Here is a 20,944-nt window from a genome sequence, read left to right on the forward strand (position 1 = left end):
GAGGTGCTGGGCTCAGCAGTCACAGGCAATTGGATGGGGATTGGGGGGTGGGGAGGGGGTGGGGGCTGTCCCAGACTCTCCTGTGAAGCCCAGGTGAGGGACAGCTCTGCCAGTGTATGACCCTATTAGAGTACCACTCACCTCCAGTCTGGGTGGGCTCAAACAAAAGGCACTTTCCTATCTTCACTTTCCCTATTCTGTGAAGAGTGAGTGAGGGGAAGTGGGTATACCCCAGCTTCAGTGGGCATGGGCCCATGGGCCCCTAGTCAGGATCACTAGTGATAAGACTGGGAAGCAGATCAGAGGCATGTTGCGGGCAAGAGGTTATGAAATGGTCAGAGCAGGCACTTCTCTTTGCCAATTCCCCTTTGGATCAAAAAGCATTACTTAAACACCTTTCTGTGCAAACTGCTGCGGGAAGCCGCAGTACTGTCAGCGGGTGCAGGCTCTGCCTGGGTCTAATCAGGATTGTGTGTGTGAAAGCACAGGAGACTGCCAGGGTAAAGAAGAGCGCTCTAATTGTATTAATCAGCTTTCAATTACTTACAAATTGCTGTTCACCCCTTCTTAGCTCATCCCCTTGGATAACAAAGCCTGCAGCTTTAGCTTCTACCTGTTAGAGGCTGGGGGAATGGTTTCAAGAATGCAGGGGGATCTAGATTCTAATTAACCTTTCCACTGATTGCAGGACAGCTTTGGGTGAATCATGGCTTTTGATTTTTTTTTGCTTTTGCTTTTTAATAGATGGGGAAGAAAGGCTACACAGTACATTAATTTTCAGTTTGCTACCTTTAGTGCCAAGTTTAGAGCCTCCAGGGGGGTCTCCTCCAACCCCAAGTGACATACCGGTGGAGACCTGTGAGAGGTGGAACTAAAGACTGCAAGCAGGGATGAGGCTGTAGCCAGGCCTGCCTGCCTAGCATGTGATGGAGGGGATTAAGTGTGTGATGTCACACTCAGGCCTGGCCTAGCAGAGTGGTCTGTGGCACACAGAGCCATCCTTTGTCTTTCATCCCTGCTACCATCCTCAAGAGATGAGATTCCCAGACACAGCCGGGCTGGCAATGTAAATTGCATCTGGGATTTACCTCAGTCGGGCTCCCACCCAGGGGAGCAGAGCCGGGGGTGCAGAGGAGATGGCACAAAGAGGGGCTAATGTCCTTGGGGCCTGACCCCTTTCTAATGGCCACAGAGAATCACAGGCGCTGCTTCTGAGACGTAGAATGACACAGGTAAAAGTTCCTAGCAGAGAAGGGGATGTGAGAAGTTTTCCTACTGTTTCCAGGTCAGCCTTGGTCTACTGGGCTCCATGCATCAGAAGACTAACGACCAGGGGAACCTTGAACCTGGGAAAACTGACATAGACGCGGACAGGGTAGGGACAACTCTAGAGACACCAACTCACAGGACACATGGGAACTGCATGAATGTGCTTGCCAGGTTCAGAGGGAAATGGAGAGTCATTCAGCGTCTTGAAAAGATGAATGCTGGTCTAGGAAACAGAGCCTGGAGAACAGATTGAGTGTTTTGAGGCAGGAGGATTGAAAATTAGAGGCAAACAAATAGTAACCCAAAAGGAAGGCTGTAGACCTGGGCAGAAAGGGAAGAAATGAAAATGGGAGGAAATAGCAGCAGCTGAGCCTGCACTGGAGGCAGGAGCCAGGAGCCAGGAGCCAGGAGCCAGGAGAGTGACAGCTGAGTGGCTGGAGGGGGACCTGTGCCTAATGCTCATAAGAGCATCAGTTGGCTTCTCTGACATATAACTGGGAGTCACATGAAGTCAAAGATGAGCATGTATTATGGCCTAAGAGAAACTCTCTTCTCTGTTCCCAGGGATAACTGAGTGGCTAGTGGAGGATCGTTCCTAACAGCAAAGGAACAGAGACCCTGAAATCACCAATGGGAGAAAAAGGACTAGAGGGAGATTGCAGGGGAGAGGGTCCACAGCAGGAAATAGAGACAGGCAGGACAAATGCATATGCATGCATTGACATGCTCAGTTTCAGAATCACAACATTAGAGCAGCCAGCTCAGAAAATGAAGGCAGGACGCTGCACTCAAAGGCAGATGTGTCCTGACCACACGCTTGACTTGGGTACTGGCTAGTTCCTATCAGTTCTATTATGACCCTTCAGGCACACATGGCTGTAGAAATTGTTTTTGACATGGAGTCTTGCTATGCTCAGGAAAGACTTTAGCTTCCAGACTTAAGCGCCTCAGTGGCTATGGTATGGGTGCATGCCGTTGTGACCATCTTCCTGCGTAGATGTCAAGATTCCCAGAATTGTTTATATCTTGAACTATGCATTGAGTACGGGTGTGCACACACAGCACAAGTGCCTGCAAATGCTAGAGATGTCAGAACCCCAGGAGCCTGGGTTACAAAAGGTTGTGAATTGGGATGCAGAGATGCTCGGCAGTTAAGAGCACTGCCTGCTCTTCCAGAGGACCTGGGGTCAACTCCCAGCACCCAAATGGCAGCTCACAACTGTAACTCAAAGATCTGACATTCTTGCACAGACGTACATCCAGGCAAAACACGAATGCACATTAAATAAAAATGATTTTGAACTGTCCATCCTGGGTTCTGGGAATTGAACTTGGGTTCTCTGCAAAAGTAGCCCCCCCACACACTCGTAACCAATGAGCCATCTTTCCAGCCCTAGTGTATCTCTATTTTAATGTGTGTATCCATGTATGTATGTATGTATGTATGTATGCATGCATGCATGTATATTTGTTTGCAGTGTGGGCATTGAACCCAGGGCTTGGAATGGGCTGTTATTAAGTGTCTACCACTTGAGCTACATCTCCAGCCTCAAGACTCTTTCCCTTTTGGCTGTTCATGCACTTGTATTGATATAAAAACTAGCAAAGTACTTAAATCAGATATTAAAAAGAAAAATCAGTATCATGGGTGAAAAGCTTTAAGGTTTTCCAGGATGGAGGGAAACATGAGTTGAAAGAAGTGGTGGGCATAAGGCAGGAACCAAACATGTTAACAGAGACTCCTTCCTGGGTCAGATATCCAAATACGAAAGTGCTAATGCACGTGTGTGTAGGTGTGTGTGTGTGTATGCATGTGTGTGAGACTATGAATGCACAAAGAGGTCAGAGGTCAACATTAGGTGTCTTCATCTATTGTTCTCCACCATTTTTTCTTGTTTTAATTAACCAACCAGATTTATGTATCTATAATAGCACAATTTACAAGATGCCAATGCAATAATTTCAGAGCCAATTGATAATGATAGAAGCTTTATCCCAATACTTCTAACCTTGTGAAATCATAGCTACTTGTCTCTGGAAAACGCCATGTGGGTACATGTCCTCAGCCACCTTGCTTCTTCTCCTCTGAGATGCTCTCCCCTCCTCTCTCCACCTTGTTTTTTAAAAACAGAGTCTCTCCTTGAACCTGGAGCTCACTGACTGCCAAGCCAGCTGACCCGTGAGCTCTAGGAATCCTCTTTCCCTGCCCCAGCACTGGAGCTAAGGCAGCAACATGCCAAGCTTCTCACATGTATGCTAGGGATCTGAACTTGGGCCCTCGGGCTTGTGCGGCAATCTTATTAGCCACTGAGCCGTCCCCCAGTTCTGCCAGATAAAAGCTTTAATTGCCAAATACAGTAAAGCTTCAACCGGCTTTTGAAGCAGAATGACCGTACTGCTTGCAGCAGCCTTCTCCTGTCCAGCTTGGAGACTACTTCACAACATACACTGAATCTCATCCCGTTTCCTCTTCCTATGCATGGGACAGCCACACTCAGCTTGCCACACTCTGTCCATCCTTGGACTGTATGCCTCTACCTCCCTTCCTAAGTGCATCCCACAAGCCATTAAGTACACAGGGGCCTGGTCTTTTTTAGTTTCTTTACATCTTCACACTCTTCAGAGTCTGTCCACTTGTTATCATGGAGACCAGCTTGCCAGAGCACGGGGGACTGGAGACCTGGGAGGGGTGGCTGGGCTATACAGCCAGTTAGTTACATGCAAAACCCAAGTGCCTGGGAGGCTGAGGCAGGACAACCTCAAGTGATGGTTGAAACTGATTAGAAGTACCAACTAGGAAATAATAATATATAAAAAAAAAATCTACGTAGAATGAATAAGGTAACCACTGTGGCCACCTTTGGGGACTGCCAGCTTACTGACTAGGGTTTAGCTGAACTTTATAGATCATTAATAATACATTAACAATACCTTTCATTTAGATCCGTTTCCACTTGGCCTGTACTTTCCCCTGCTTTTTCAGTGTGGCTTCTGTCTTTTCCCTACCAATAGTCAAGTCTAGAAAGCCATGTCCCAGCTGTGTAGAGCCCTCTCATCCCTTGGGCCATCTCTCTGGGCCTAGGAATCCACTGTGATCTGTAATCTACACTGCAGGCAGGGTCCTGGGTGGTGGTGGACTCTTGGCTTCCCATGCAGCAAGGCTGGAGATCTATCCCACCCTGTGACAGCATGGAGGCAAAGGGCAACACATAGTTACTAGCTAGAGAAAAACATGGGAACCATTCAAATGGTGGAGGCAGCAGGATCAGATGCCCCAGGTTATCCTTAATTCCAGCCACGTGGGGTATTTGAAGCTAGCCTGGGCTACATGAGATACTGCCTCAAAATACCCAACCCAGAAATCAAACCAAACCAAAACTCGCATACCTTAAATTGGAGGGGCAGCTACTTGGCAGAATCTCTACAGAGCTTTTGATTACACTGTGAAATAACTTAGAATAGAATGTTAATTTAAAACACAGTTTCAATAGACTAGAGGGGAAAACAAACAGACAAAAACAGGGAGAAGATTAGAAGTAATAGCCCAAATGTTAGTGGTAGCTGTTCCTAGAGAGTTGGGATACGACTTTGTGTTTCTTTATATACCTCGACTGTCAGTATCCCGTAATTACCCAATGACTGACTATTTTAAAACAGTAAAATGTATTTTTTTTTTTTTTTGAGACAGGGCTTCATAAAGCCTAGTCTGGCCTTCAATTCTGATCCCCCTGCCTCCACTTCTCAAGTGCTGGAATCACAGGTGTGTGCCACCATAGCTAGTGCATGGCCTGGGTTTTGTGTGTGTGTGTGTGTGTGTGTGTGTGTGTGTGTGTGTGTGTGTGTGTGTGTGTATGTGTGTGTATGTGTGTATGTGTATGTGTGTATGGTTTGTGTATACACACATATGGAAACTTGTAAGGTTACTAAGATAGCTTGGACACCTTGAACAATATTAAAAACAGAGAACAAACCACTCCTGTAGCCTACAATTCATATACCACAGCAGCCAGAATATCCCTTAAAGGAGGTCAGAACACGTCACTCTGAAATAATCAAGATCCTCCAAGACTCACCGTTGTTCTGACTACAGCAGCCCAAGTCTCTGCAATGGCATAAAAAGCTACCACAGTCTGACCTTCTTCTGCATCTTTAACCTCCTCTCTTCAACCTTGACCCAGCTCCTGGTCCCTTGGTCTCCCCACTCAACACACATCCACCCTCAGGGCCTTTGCACACAAGCATCTCCCCGACACTCTGCAACATTTCCCCTCCATGGCCACAGAGTATTCCTCAGTTCTTTGTGCAAATGTCATTTTATCAGTGGTCCCCTCCCTGGACTCTGTAGTGAATAGGAGCCACTGTTTCCAGTATCTCTTTCCCCATTTCCTTGGACACCCTTAGTCTGAAACATCTCAGATGGATCACATTATCCCCATCTGAGGGTACAAGATATACCTTTCTGTGTTTATGGCTCCCCCACACTGCCCCCCCCCATCCACTTTTTCAGTATAAGAGCTGTCTAACCTGGCCCATAGAAGATGCTTAATAAATATACACCAAATGCCCAAACAAATGAATGGATTAGGTTGTAAACTCAAAATCTGACAGCCTGAGACTCACATTGCCACTCACTACGTCAGACAGACAGTAACACCGAGCTGCTCTGCTCACTCTAGGACATTCAGCCCACATTCGACCCACTTGAGAGAAATGACTTGCAATTACAGCCAGGGCTGATGGAAGCTAGCCAGGAGGAGATAGAGATGAGTGCCCCGGGGGGGGGGGGGGGGGAGGTTAGGGGGAGGTAGCGGCACAAGAGTGTCCATCAGCAACCCAAGTTCTTCTGTCACAATCTGCTCTCCGACGTGAGACACAACTCCAAATTCCCCTCAGAATCTCCAAATCAGCTATGCTCAGTGCTTAAAACACAGCACGTTAAATGTCCCTTCTCCCTCACTATCTCTTTGTTATGATTAGATATTTCTTGAAGAGAGAAAAAGGGCATTAGGAAACCAGTTGCCCTGCCCCCACTCCCTGCCCAAGCAGACAGCAGACTCCAGCTTATGGGCGTGGCACCCACAGATGGTGAACCACGTTCATGTTCAGGACCCTGTCTGAGTGCAGCAAGCCGGCCGGGCAGCCTTGCAATCGCTTCCTGGAGCCACAGAGGGGGACCTTTTTGATCTTGCTAAGCTTTATCGGCTCCTAAAGATTCAAGGACAAGTTGATAGCATAATGCACAGCCTCGCATTCTTTGCCTTAGGAAAGATAAGAAAATTCATCTGAAGCTATTTCAGACTTTTCTGGAAATGGGACACTCTAGAGATTAGAATGGGCTGGTAGAGGCCCTCCCTAAGTCCGGGAGCTCCTGACTTTTAAGGCATGTGCTGATCCAGGTGGTGGGATCTTCCTTTCTTCCATCCACTTTCTTTCCTTTTTCTTTCCCTTGACCTCTAACATCCCGGTTCACATGTGAGCAGTATTTCATCCTGAGAAGTTCTTCATCAGACTATGTAGAAAAATGTCCTCCTTGCTTATATCTGAGTGCTCTCGCTCCCTCTTTCTGTCTTTGTCCCTCTGTCTGTCTCTTTCTCCAAGGTCTCACCATTTGCTGGCTGTCCTGGTCTGTCTTTAAATCTGTCTGGCCTCAAACTCACCGAGATCAGCCTGCCTCTGCCTCCCAGTGCTGGGATTAAAGGGGTGTGCCACCACCACCCAGCTACTTATCTGTACCTTAAAAGGGGTCCCTTGGTGACAAGAGAGACCTCAGCTAAAGAGTGGGCTGTGAGGAAGGGGCAGCCTCTAACACTTATGTAGTGTGAGGCAGTCGTATGCTTGCCACCCCCAACCTCCCAGCCAGTCTATGAAGGGCCATCATTATCACCGTGTGGGGACAAGGGCCCTCCAGGCAGGTCTAAATGACACTTCAAGGCCTTGCCTCTGTCATCTAAATGACACACAGCAATGACAGATGGAAATATTTTAAAAACAACATGTAAGCTTGACTGCACTCAAAACCAAGATGTATACCTCAGTAGATCAGAGGTTCAAACTACTTACTCTTAAAATACACACATACACACACACCCCATACCCACACCACACACCAAACCACACACACACACACACACACACACCACATTACACACACCACACACACACAAGCTTGCTAGGTGGTCTAGGCTAGCCTCCACCTTGCTATCCTCTTGCCTCTTCCTGAGTGTTAGGATCACAGGTGTGTGTCAATGTGCCTAGCTACTTAACTATTTTGAGCATCCAAATGCGCTGCCGGGGGAGCTCAGCGCCCAGTAGTAGGTGGAGACAGCTGGGAGATTAGTCTTTCTATATATGAGAACTTAAAGCATCCCACAGGAGGTAGAGGACCACAGACTAGTCTAGACCAGACAGCCAAATCACTAAAACTGAAACTAGAGAGAGGGTTTCTCACCTGGGAGAGGGGGGTGCGCACAGCAGGACGCGGTCCCAAGGCAGGAACATGTGAGAGAGAGAGTGTTTGAGGGGAGTGGACAGCTGCACACACAGCAGGACTGGGGTGTGTTCCCAAGCTCACTACACACCAGGATGCCTGGCTCTGCCCTGAGGAACTCGGGACCCAGTGACAGGAACTCCCAAAGAACCTACGAGTGCAACAGAGGATGGCCTGGGGGAGTTTTAAAACATATGATGCCCAGGAGGAGGATGGGATGGGATGGGATGGGATGAAATTTTCCAGAATAGAAAGCATTCTATGAAAAACACATGAGAAATACCAGGCAGAATAACTAAAAGCAAGACCGTCTCTGTAAGCTAATGGCTCCCTCTGTCCTGCTGCCCCTGTTGCCTACCCTGGCTCCCCCGATGCTGCCTGCCTTGGCCGGCTTGGGGTGAGGAGAAGCAGTTCAAGGGTCTGCCTACAAATCTGCTGGCACCCCACGGGCTTTATCAACCCCCAAGCATGAGTTATTTCCCCCAGAAAGGGGCCAAACTGGACCCACAGAACATTGGCACTAGGAAGGACGCTGGGTGGCAGCATCATGGCAGGCTCTGGCTTCACTTGGTTGCCAGCCCACCTCCTTCACCCTTAGCTCAGTACGCACAGGTTATCTAGCCTTAGGTGTTTCCCCATCAGGTGAAACGTCAAAGGGGAAATGGATGGGCAGAGGTGAGCAGTTTGTCGTAGTGTCACATGCTCAGAAGACACTTGACTCAGGGGTTACTATTACTCACGGGGAGGCTACCCATGGAAACCACAGGCCCCTAAAGCACAAAACCAGAGCTTACTCTGCAAAGCTCACCTCTATACCAGCAAGGGACCAGCAGGCCGGGAGGTTTTCTTTTCCCTGCGTAGTCCTCCTTGTGACCTTCCCTCCGAGAAGTTCCTGTCAGCACCCAATGCTAGTGGACCTGGCTCCACCCTGGTCCATCCACCCTGCCCCACCCAAGCCCAAGCCACTTCAGGATCCCTACCTCTCTCTGCTCACTGCAGATCTTACACAGCCACAGGGGCCGCTTCTGGCCGGGGGAAGCCTCGATCCCACACTTGGTGCAGACTTTCTACGAGAGAGAGGACAGACACGTGAGTGTCAGTATTTCGGTTGCTTTCTCCTAGGCTGCGGAGGCAAGGCAGTGAGCCACAAGAGCTACTCTGGCACCTTCTAAGAGGACAGGTTCTGCTTTGAGTTAAGGACAGGGCTCCCAGAACACAGCTAATCTAGGAATCTTTGGATGGCTTTGCAATCTAGTTGCATGGATCTCCATGTTACAGATTGCACATCCCATAATTCTGTCCTGTAAGGACCACATCAAAATCAGCTAACGGGGGAAAAATATCAGCTAGTCAGCTCCACAGCACCAGCATGTTCAGCAGCAAAGAACTGGAAATCACCCAAATGCCTAATACCTGGGGAGAATCCAAGCCAACATCAAAGACGCTGCCTTCCAGCAGAGGACTGCGGCTACCTGCAGATGTGGGTGGGAAATGCGATCCTCTCCCAAAGAAAGTACACACTTGCTTAGGAGCAGGCCAGAAACACTCCCACGCGTGCCTGACAGGTTAGGGGCCATGGAGAGACACATGAACAGCCGCCTAAGCTCGTGCTTGGTACCACATTTCTCAAGCAAGGATTCCAGGACCTTATCAGTAAGGTGGTAAGGCCCCTGCACAGGTCAGGAGCGAATGGTGTGGAGAGACCTGAGACCTTACCCAGGGTCTGAGGCAAGGGAGAACTGGTTAAGCAATGATTCTGTTGCACACCCCCCCCCCCACCTTTACCTTCCAGACATAAATAGCCAGATCAAGGACTCCAGTGTTTCTCCTCCTCCTCAATTGTTTAAGTTCTTAACATCTAAACTGATACTTTGCTTTCCCTAGAGGCCCAGCAACAAGCAATGGCAAGAAAGGCCAGGATAAACCCTGGGAGGCAGAGGTGGATTTGTTGAGGCTGAGACTGGTTCTCAGCCTACCAGGGGCATGTGATTGAAAAATGGTGGCTTTTCCTGAGGGATTTACAGAGGCTCCTGTCCCTACAGGGACCGAGGGAAGGGTGGATCTGTTGTTTGGCCTTTGCTGCAGACTGCCAACTGAGCAAGAGACACATCTCTCCGTGGAGAGAGAAATGTCACCAACTTGGCTTTCCCAGGCGTGTATTACCAGCCTGGTTGGGCGGCCAAGCCTGTGCTCTGCAGGAATGGCGGGAGCCGGCACACTCAGAAGGGAAGCAATGATGCATGTGTGTGGGCAGGGGTTGGCCACCATCCAAAGTCACTTCTCTGGTTTTTCTAAACAAAGTGGAATCTGCTCTAAGGCCCTGTTTCTCGGAGCTGGCAGCAAGGTCCCTTCTCAGGTTCCAGGCAGCACAGGGGGTTCCTTACTGGCTCTCAGGAAAGTCCTAGCTAGGTTCTTGGTGTTTGTGGCCAAGCACGTAAGGGAGTGTCCTCTCAGAGCTGCCCATTGCTCCTCGGAGATGCTCCTTGGAGATGCTCCCTGGGAGTGCTCCCTGGGTGTGCTCTCAGCTCTCTGGGCCTTTTGAAGGAAGAGGCAGCTACCAAACTGTTAGCCCTGCCTTTGGACCATTTACAGGTAGGGCATAGTAAGCCTTCCCAGGAATTAGCAGCTCATCTCCTAGACTATAGGCCACCACCTCTGGTGTAGGCCTCAGAGAGGCCAGAGGTTTCTACTGCCTTTTTTTACACTTTGCCCTGTAACACAGAGCACTCTGCCCTCCCAAGGCTGTTGAATGAGACCATGCTCTTGAAAATCAAGTGTGATAAAAATACCAGTGGCCACCATTTATGGAGCAATCATGTGTGCCAGGTACAGTGACCCCAGCAACAGTGTGTGGAGGAGGTGGGTGATGTGTGTCACGTGATCTCTGTGAAGACATGGAGTGATTGAGACTCCGAGATCCTGCAGACTGCTCAGCTTGAGAGCCACCAAATGGGGTCACCTTCCAGAGTTCAGAAGAACAATCGAGCCCTTTCCCCAGGTGCCCCATGCTACCCACAGCAACAGAGGGCTGGTTCTGTTCCGGCAGGGACCTAGGACATGGCTGAAGGCTCTAAGTAATTGGCCAGTGACATAGCACAGACTGATTCTAAGAGCAGGGTCCCCTGAGGATGGGGGTATAGCTGGGACAAACTTATACATGCTCCAACACTGATTCTTGGCCAGTCTGGTTCTGTCCTGAGTTCTCTCTCAGCCTAGCAGCCTCCACTAGCACCCTGCAAACCACCCAGCAGCCCAATGGTCACTGTCCCTAGGGGGAGGGGACAGTGCAGCATCAGGCCCTATCTAGGTTGGATCAGTTTGATATGATGAAAAGACCATAGTTCTTGATTGAAGCTACAGAAGCTGTTTTCCATAGTGCTGGAGGCCTGAAAGGCCAACGGATGGCAGCCTTCTAGAATATTCCCATGTGACAGATGACAGAGCTCTGGCCACTTCCTCTTCTTATGACGTTTCCGGTCCCATTGTATGGGCCCAACCCTGTGACTGCTTCTAACTCAAGTCACTTTCCAAAGACCATACCTCCAAGTATCCTATTGGGTGTGGGCATCAGAATATAGGTTTAGGGGACACAAATATTTGGTCCATAGTGGCTTCCCACCATGGGTCTCTCTCTGCTGTTGCATGGTGAGGACCCTTGGAATTTCTGGGAGTCATCTATGTGCCATCCTATACCACCCAGCACTCAGCCACCAACTTGATGTCCATATAACCCTGACCCTGTTTCCTGCTGTCAGTGATGCTCGGACATAGGCTTTGATTGGGGCAAATTGGGGTAAGCCCTTGGATGGGGCTACCCGATCTGGTCCAAACCTCAGATGTTCTTATGTCTAAGATGAGTTCACCATCCATCCTTTTGAAGATTAACTTGAGATTCACATGAAAAGCAAGCAGTATATAAAAGGCACTCAGCCGACGCCCAGCACTGTTTTATTAGCGGCACCTGTTGCATCCTGCTCTAAAAGCCTATGAGAGTCTCCTCAAGCTCTGCATCATTTGGTGTAGTATCTAGCAGTCATGGATGATAATTTAAAGGGGGATTAGGGACCAGAGAAAAGGCTCAATGATAGAATATTTGCTCAGCAAAATTTGCCCATCCTTGTGCCCACCGAGTATGCAATGCCCTTAGAACAGAGCACAGGTCATTGGATGCCACACATGGACAAACAGGGCCAGGTAGCACTGTGAACCTGATGATGAGTTATGGCTTCCCCAGGAGTCACCATGCCAAAGGTGATAGCTACACCAATCAGTGTGTGTGTCAGGGGTGGGGTGGGACGTTAAGTGAGATTAAAACAAAACAAAAAAAAAACAAACAAAAAAAAGCCATTTTAACACTTCTGTACTGTGTGTGGAGGTCAGAGGAGAACTTTACCTTCCACGATGTGGGTTCCAGGGACTGAACTCAAAGTCACCAGGCTTGGCAGCAAGCACCTTTACTGACTGAGCCATCTCACTGGCCCCTAAATTGGGGTTTGAAAGGGTGGGGTTTGCATGTCCTATTAAATCATCTGATGGTTGGTGCATCCATGCTGTGGGGCCAGGGGTGGGGTGGGGGAAATAAGGAAAAAGCTCACAATAACTCTTCTGTCCTCCACTTGGACAGATGTGGCATGCAGTCCCCCTCCATGGTGAGGCTGAAGACGGTAGGTGTGCCCCAGCCCGGAGTAGTGGGAGGAAAGAGGGGCAGATGGCCCATCCGTGCTGGGGTATGGGATCCCTGCTTCTCCACAGCAGAGAACTCAGTGCGGCTTGCTCCCTAGGTTCAAACCAGAACTGTGGGTAGGCAGGTGGAGAGAAAGCCACTCCCATCCTCCTTCCGGTAGAAAGGGTGACAGTGAGCACCATCTTGGTGTTTGTCTCCCTGACTCTTTGCCTTTTAGAGTTTTCTGTAAGGCATCAGAAAGGTGGCAGGATGGGACACACCCACCCATGTGTGCACAACCCTATTGCCCTGCCAAGCTACAGCCACCACTGATGAAGCTACAGTGAGTCGCAGGCACCACCCAGCCATATTCACAAGCTTAAAGCACGCCTGGCTGTCAGGGAGCCAGGTATTCTCTAGAGCCTGGGGCTACGGAAAGATAAGATGCTCCACTTCAAATAGTACAGAATTGCTGCTCTATTAAATCTCAGATCAAGAGGGAAATAATGAGACATTTCCATCTTCCTTTATGAGTTTGGTCTTTGTTTTCGGATTCCAATACAGAAAATTAAGCAGCCAGTATTTAAAAGGAAGAACGAAGGAAAGGTTGTGCATGAAAGAGCAAGCCGGCCTCTCCACCTGGCAAGAAGGCCTTAGGCCTGGGGGAAGCCATTGGCTTTCCATGAGTAGGATCGCCTTCTGCAATGGGACACTGGCTCCTGGGGTCCCCGCTGCTCGTGTACCTGGCAGCCTGAAAATACATCTGAGCACTAACGAAGTCACAGGAAGCCTCCAGACTGTGTGCCTTGTGTCGCTATTCTTAACCCATCCGTTCATCCCTTTGCAGATATGTGGTCCAGCCCCGAGAACCCAGGGAAGGGGCCAGACAGTAGAGCACAGGCCAGATGCAGACTGTGCCCTTCGGAGGCAGCCTTGGACTTGCACTTCCTCTTAGCTCTACTTTTCCTCCCTCTACATCAGTGGCAACAGATAACCTGTGCCCTGTTGTGGGGAACAAGGAAGGTTATTCCCACAATGTATGATGGAGCCCTTTGCCAGCACATCTTCCTCAGCAAATAGCACAAGTTCCTTTAGTACTGCCCCAACCGAGCAGGCACCCTGATCCTACCTCCTTACCCTCCCCACCCCCAACTCAATAATTCCTCCATAGGAACTTCAAGCCTCAGTCACCACCATGCCTTAGCCTATACCATGGGCCCCACAGCCTGTGTCCCTTATACAGCGAGACCCCCCAATTGGTTCATGACACACAGTCTCCTGAACTCATGCCATTGCTCTTACGTCTGCCAGCTTAAGAGACTTCAGAAGCCTCCTGTTGCATCTGGATGAAGACCACCCCGTTTTGCACAGTGAAGGGTGCTCAGGATGGACTCCCTCACCCCCACTGGCCTCTGGTTCTTCCCTGTCTCCTGCTCCACAGCCTTGCTTTCTCCACTTCTACAGTTCAGCCACATTGGATTTCCACTAGGGCCCAGTCCTTGCTCTGTCTCTGTCCTGGGATCCCACTGTGCTGCAGCCTTACTGGGATGCATCTGACCACGCGGTCTTCCTCACTGGCCTAGATGTCCTTTAGACTCGAGGCAGAAGTGCCACTTCTTCGAGGCAGGCTTCTCTTGCCTTACCCAGTAGCCACTTCAATTGCAGGCACTTGCCTCTTCTTCCCGACTGTCCAGGTTATGTTTTGATTCTCCAATGCGTGTGAAGGACCATGGCCACTGTCCCCACCAGGCTGTCAGCAGGGCAGAGGCCATGCCTGTTGTTGCCCACTTTCCTCTTCTTGGTGCCCATTACAATTATCAGCAGAAAGCACAAAGGAAGAAAGGGGAGCCCTGTCTAGTACTATAACCAAAAAAGGTGAGATGTGTTCCCCTTGGAATGTGCCCAAGTGCTGGGAGGTAACACACAGACACACACTTAGCAGCATGAGCCTGGTCCATGCCAAGTGGTTCTGATGAGTGGGATGCTGGGACGGAGGTTAGACTGAGGAGAGGCATACACAGTGCATAGTGTGGGGTCCCCAGAGGAGTTGTACTACTGGCTTGGGGAGGCGCTTATTCTTAAGGAATGAAACATGGGGCCAGCAGGGCAGGCCTCAGAAATGACATAAAACATCCTTTGATAAAGGCAGGCAGCAGAGATGTCCATCTTACCCTCACATGAGCACCCCTGGGGTGCATCCTGTAGGCTGCCTGTGTGTGGAATACCTCTTTTAAGGCTGGAAACAGTGTCCCCCAAAATGTCCTCATAACACCTACTTCAGTTATGCTGCCCAGGAAGCCAAGGCCACATGTCCCCTACCCAGACCACAGCCAAGAGCCCGAGAGCCTGACAAAAGGCCCCCGAGGGGCAGGCAATGGAGTTCAATTGGCAGAGCCTTGGATTCCATCCCACACTGCATAATCCAGGGGTAGTGGACCACTCCGATAATTCAGCTCTCCGCAAACAGGCAGGGAACTGGGGACTTAGGAGAATCTTCAGCTACATGGTAGGACAACTCAGGCCACACAAGACTGGGTCTCAAAAATAAATGTATAAATTAAAAGGCTTATCTTAAAGCCAGAGAGATCAAAACCCAGGTGCCTTTGCCTAACTCCCCACGAATTCTCTGTGGGCTCCCCACCACAACAATCCCACCACACTCTGCAGGACACTCACCTAGCTGCTTCAGAAGCTGCTTCAAGTGAGGATCTTGAGGGGGCTTAAAGGAAAAGGCACAGTCGTGAGAGCAGGCCTGCCATCTTTCAGGACAGCCATCTGGGGCAAATAGGCCACCCACACCTGGAAGAACCCTGGGGCTTCTCAGGACTGTTATTCACCACCTGGAGGTTCAAGCTCACAGCACTTTGTCAACCCAAGAGGGGAGGTCACCTTCAGAGACTCTCCACCAGCAGGCCCAAGCAACCTAAACTATACTGCATTAGGGGTGGGACCAGTAGCTACGTACTTATTCATGTTTTAGAGATAAGATCTTGCTTGGTTGCCTAAGCTGTAACCAAATCTATATCAGCCTCAAGAGCAGCTGAGACTACAGGTACAAACTACTAAGAATAGTTATTGAAAAGTATTTGGAAAGAAAACAGAACTAGGTATAACTGTGTTGTAGGATTGAAGAAATCATTATTTATGTCTGTCTTTGTTTCTTGTTATCCTACAAAGTTGATGTGTAAACATCAAGTTGATTTCATTGGTGCATGAGGAAAAGTGGATGTGATCTGTGAGGAACCAGAGTCCCATGGGAAGAGTTTAAGATGGCATTCAATATTCAGTGCTCAGGTATGTAGTAAGTACTGTAGTCCTATGGGGCAAATGTTTAGATATTTTTAAACATTTTGCCGTAATTGCACAATTTTTGCATTTTTACCTGATGTCATTGTTTCTTGTAATAAAATCTTTTCTGATTGAAAAAAAAAAAAAGAAAAGAAAAGTATTTGGTGCTTCCATATACAATTAATAGTACACGTAGGTATGTTTTAGGCTAAGATGACCTAAGAGCAATACACTCCCAGAACCGAAATGGTGGAAAGAGAGCAACAATCCTAAAAAGTTGTTCTTTGACACCCCCCTCATGTTGTAGTACAAGTATACACCCACCTATACAAGCACTCCAACACACGATGCTTCAAAACGGGTCACAGTCATTTCCTAAAAGGTCCAATGCATTGAAGCTGATGGGTGAGACTTTTTCCATAGGAGCTATGCTACAGGTGACACCGATAGAGGGGCTGTCTGTCCTCTGCAATGAAGCAGGGAAATGCAGAGGCTACACAGCACAGTCTCAGCACATGCACAGGCCTATGAGGCAGGACCCCTGAGTGTCTGCTTATCCCACATGCTGGGCCTGAGGCTTGGAAGCAAAGCCACGGCGAAATCACATCGTGCTGTGAGGAAAAAGCTATACCAGCAATAAAAATGATGACAGCGTAAAGGGAAAAGGTGACAAAGATACCGGCGAAGCTGTACAGGTAACAAGAGGGGGGATGGACACAATGCGTATAAAAGCAATAGCTCGTAAACAGTCTGCATAATCTGAAGTCGGCAAGCTACCGTATAAATATGTATGTGCACGTAATGGATTCAGAAGTCTATCTACACATGGAGGATTTCTGGGAAGGTATCAGCCAAAATGTAAATCAAATACTAAGTCAAAATCTACTTTATTTTACATTGAGGGAGTAGGGGTGTGTGTGTGTGTGTGTGTGTGTGTGTGTGTGTGTGTGTGTGTGTGTGTGTGTGTGTGTGTCTGTGTATGCATGTGAACCACCCAACATGTGTGGAGGTCAGAGGACAACTTCTGGGAGTCAGTTCTTTCCTTCTACCATGTAGATTCTATAACTCACATGGCATGATCATCATCGTCAGGCATGATGGTATCATCATATCATCATATCATCAGGTATGATGGTAAGTGCCTTTATCTATTGAGCCATTTTGTTGGTCCTCAAAATCTGTTTTAAATAAATAAGCAGTAAGGGCTGGGGCTACAGCCAAGTGCAGAGCACTTGCCCAGCATGTGTGATGCCCTGAGTTCAGTCCCTAGCACCAGGAGAAGCAGAATTCCTCTCCTTTACTCCCTCTCCCTCCTCCCTCCCTCCCTTCCTTCATTCTGTGCTGGGGATAGAGCCCATGATCTCATGGATGCTGTAGCGGTAAGTGCTCTATCACCGAGTGACAGCCCTGACCCCAGAATCCATATTTAAAAGAAGTCTACGCTGAACACTTTGGGAAAGACTTACCCTTTACTGGATTAGATCTGGACTTCTGCAGGCCAGGTGAAACTGACAGCACATGGCAGTGGGACACTGGTTTACAGATCAACTGGGTGAGATGAGGAGTCACTGGGTCACCAAACCCACTGACCACAGGCTCAGCCTTGCTTGATCCCTAAGACATTACCAGCTGTGCCTGCAGCTGTGCCACCTGCCCTGTTAGGCAGAAGAACCGAGAACAGTCTTGTTGCCATAGATTCAGTACTGGGACCCCAGGCTCCACTGCCAAGCAAATTAATACATACAGTTCAGATATTGATGTACGTGTTATAAATATTTAAACAGTTTATGTGGTGCTAATACTGTACCAGGCACCAAAGGCACTGCTTTATGGAGACGAATCTCGGTGAAGTAGGGATTTGGGATCCTATCTTATGAATAAGAGATCTGGATAACTTGGCCATGGGAGCTAGAGTGTGAGCCTTGTTCTGTCAGAAACACAGACGTTGGTTTTGGCTGCAGCTGACAGAACTATTTGGGAAAAGCACTTATTTTTTTTAACATGGACCCAATTTCACCCTCTCCACCCAGTGTGATGGCAGGGATGGGTCCCTGGACCCTACACTTCATCCAGAGGTCCAAACAAGGTGGAGCCTCACAAGGGAGAGGGCACAGCCTAGCCCTGCCTTCCCAAGCATTAGGACATAGCCCAGGCAGCCAGCAAGCCCAAAGAACCCTTAGGTTCTAGTTGTTATCCTGACCACATTCAAATACTGTCACAAACAGGCTCCCAAAGGACACAGTCATCACTGCTTGGCCTAAGACAGAAGCTAGGAGGCAGCTGAGCTGCCCTACAGAAGGACTTCCCTCCCTGATGTCTTACCAGGGAACTTGCAGTCCCAACCCATCTTCAGCCAGGAGCATCTCTGCCTGGCTCCCTCCATCTGAGCCACTGGTATCATAGGGACCACGAGCAAGCCTCAGACCTGTGCCAGCCCTCCCTCCTCACCACCCCCGTTAAATGACACCACCTTCATATCCAAAACACCTCCTTCCACCTGCCACTCACACAGTCACCAACGTGTCCCAGCAGAGGGGAGGGTTAAAGAAGGCAAAGGCAGCAGCTCTTGATTACCAACACTCACACGGCCTGTATAGGAAACCATGGCCAGAATGTGGCTTCACATCATTTCTGTGTTGCTGTACATCTGATCAGGACATTGAGGTGAGGCCCTGCCTGATTTGGGCACCAAGGACAGTGCCCAGTAGTCCCTCTTTTTAACCCTTTCTAGTCCTAATGAACCTCCTCATCCCACTCCAGACTGTGAGATTGAATTTGGGAGTTTCTGTCTTCTTTCCGATGGGCCATAGAAATGGGTGTGTGTGTGTGCAGTGAGGGGCAGGGACACAGGAGGGCAGGGGACAGAGGTGTGTAGTGTGGGTCTAGGAGCACAGTGCAGGCAGAGCCGATTTCAACAAGAACTTGGGCAAAGAGGGACGTGTCATCCAGTCAGAAGCTGGAAGACTGAAACAACAGAAAACCTAATTCTGGGCAGTTAAACAGGATGCAAGGCACAGGGCTTATGGTCCCAGGTGATGAACTCAATGAGATGGGTGTTGGGGAAGGGTGTTAGGTGTGTGCCCAGCATGAGGTACTAAAAGCATACCACGTGGGACAGTGTAAAGGCATCTGCCACCAAGCCTGACAACCTGGGTTCAATCCACGTGAGACCCACGTGGTGGAAGGAGAGAACTGGCTATCCCATGCTGCCCTCTGACCTCCACACACGTGCCGTGGCTGGTGTGCAGTGACACACACCCACACCCACACTAAATAAATGTAATTTTAAAATTTAAACAACAACAACAACAACAACAACAACAAAAACAAAGTGCCCGTGGTGTAGGTGTGTAATCTCAAAACTCAGAAGACTGAGGCAGGTGGATTGTAAGTTCTAGGTCAGCCTGAGCTACAGAGTGAGACCCTGTCTCAAAGAAGACCTAAAAGCAAAGAGGAGGAGGAGGAGGAGGAAAGGAAGAAGAAGCAGCTGGGGGAGAAGGGCAGGGGGCAGGAGGATGACTATAGTACTAAAGACAACTGGGACAATGTGCCCAGCACAGCCCTGAGACCCCAGAACAATGTGGTACCTGGCACAGTTCCAGGCTACAGACACAGAAACCCTGGCCTGGGTGTGGACAGAGCAGCAGGTGTGGCCAAGCCCACATGGAGATTCACAGGAACACATAGCAGAGAGGAATGACATACATAATCACAGAGGGCACAGGGAACAGCCAGGGGTGGCTTCCTGAACTAGCCATCCCTGATAGAGATGGATGTCAGCCCTGAAGGGTTGGGAAGTCCCTGCGTGCCTGTTTCCACAAGGGCCCTACCATGGCTGCCAGTCTGTCACTCCATGTGTCGTCCACCTATCGGAGGGCCATCAGAACCTCGTGACCACAGGATGTGACATGTGCAGTGGGAAAAGCACAATCAACAGGCGGTATCTATTTCCAACAACAACATTTTAAAATTTCAAACAGTACAGAGAAAGAATATAGAAGGTTCCTGCACTCATAGGGACCCCATTTGTGGTTTGTGCAGTTAAACAACTGCTCCAAAACCTCCTAGAAGGAAAAGGGGTTCACTAGCTCCTGGTGAGACTGTAGAGGGAGGGACTCATGTGCTCAAAGAGATAAGCCTGAGTCTCACAGAGTTTGTAGGGGGGAGACAAGCAATGATTCTTCCAGGGGCGCCAAGGACTGGAAACCAACATATACATGTGTGTGTGGGGGGGGCACATGCATGTGTGCATATGTGCATATGTATATACACATAGGAAGGACTAAGCCATCCTGATTCCTGAATGCAATCCTCCCAGAGTCCCTCAGGCCCTCCCTGTACCTGACCAACCATCCTGGGTAAGGCAAATCCTCCCTGGAGGCCATATCAGCTCCTTCCAGTTCCAAAGGCCACTTCTTGCTTCTACACTGGACTTGCTAGCCAAGGCCCTGAGAACTAAGAGGACCTGAGTCCACAAATACCCTGTCTTTTTTGTTTTGGTTTGTTTTTTGTTTTTTTTGAGACAGGGTTTCTCTGTGTAGCCTTGGCTGTCCTGGAACTCACTTTGTAGACCAGACTGGCCTCAAACTCAGAAATCTGCCTGCCTCTAACAAATACCCTGTCTTAATCACCAGAAGACTAAGGCTCAGGCCAGTTACTGCTATGGACCAGCAGTGGCAGGGGCTCTTTCACCCAGTTTCACTTTTGCAAATCAAATCACTTCCAGGCCCGCAGGCAGTGAGGGTGGGGGAAGACCCAGGTGGTAGAGACAACAGCTGAACCCCCCATCAGTGTTGCTGCTTGCTGTGTGGTTAGAGTTACAACTCGCAACAATGATAATAGCCGCCACTTATTGAGCAGATATTCCATGGCATTCCAGCGCTCAGCATACATTATCATTATCAAATTTAATCTCAGTGACTTTCACAACAACCCTGCCAGGAAGGCTTAATGAGCTGAACGAGGAGCTGAAGGCCCCGAGACTCGGGGCTGCTCAAAGTCACACATGGAGGAGAGGATGGAACTAGATTGGGACCCTGAGATCCTGGTGTAAAACCCTGATTTGATTCAGCACTGGAAAATGTGCACCAGTATACAGGGGTTGGGGGTAGGGTACTCACATAAGATGTGAATTTGTGTTGGACCCAGATCAACATGGATTATGGAACCAGGTGCTAGGACACTTCTCAGGCTCACACAGGTCAGTAAGTGAAGGGTAAAGCTTCCCTCCCCATCTT

At 49.1% G+C, this 20,944-nt stretch overlaps 1 protein-coding gene across 12 annotated transcripts in view; it reads right to left on the minus strand.

Moving 5' to 3' along the window:
* The window catches only part of Rph3al (rabphilin 3A-like (without C2 domains)), a 136,623-nt gene that overhangs the window by 39,221 nt on the left and 76,458 nt on the right, over positions 1-20,944 (minus strand). For 10 of the 12 annotated variants that reach the window (XR_388486.2, XR_003949467.1, NM_029548.4 and 7 more), the window contains one exon: positions 8,737-8,823. The exons of the other annotated variants lie outside the window; for them this stretch is intronic. Coding sequence is in view for 8 of the 10 variants with exons in the window: in NM_029548.4 (NP_083824.1) it covers positions 8,737-8,823 (87 nt within the window). In the remaining 2 variants the exon portion in view is untranslated. The remainder of the gene's footprint in view (positions 1-8,736; positions 8,824-20,944) is intronic. 12 annotated transcript variants of the gene reach the window in all.

This window comes from Mus musculus, chromosome 11, assembly GCF_000001635.26.
Source record: "Mus musculus strain C57BL/6J chromosome 11, GRCm38.p6 C57BL/6J".
NCBI lineage: Eukaryota > Metazoa > Chordata > Mammalia > Rodentia > Muridae > Mus > Mus musculus.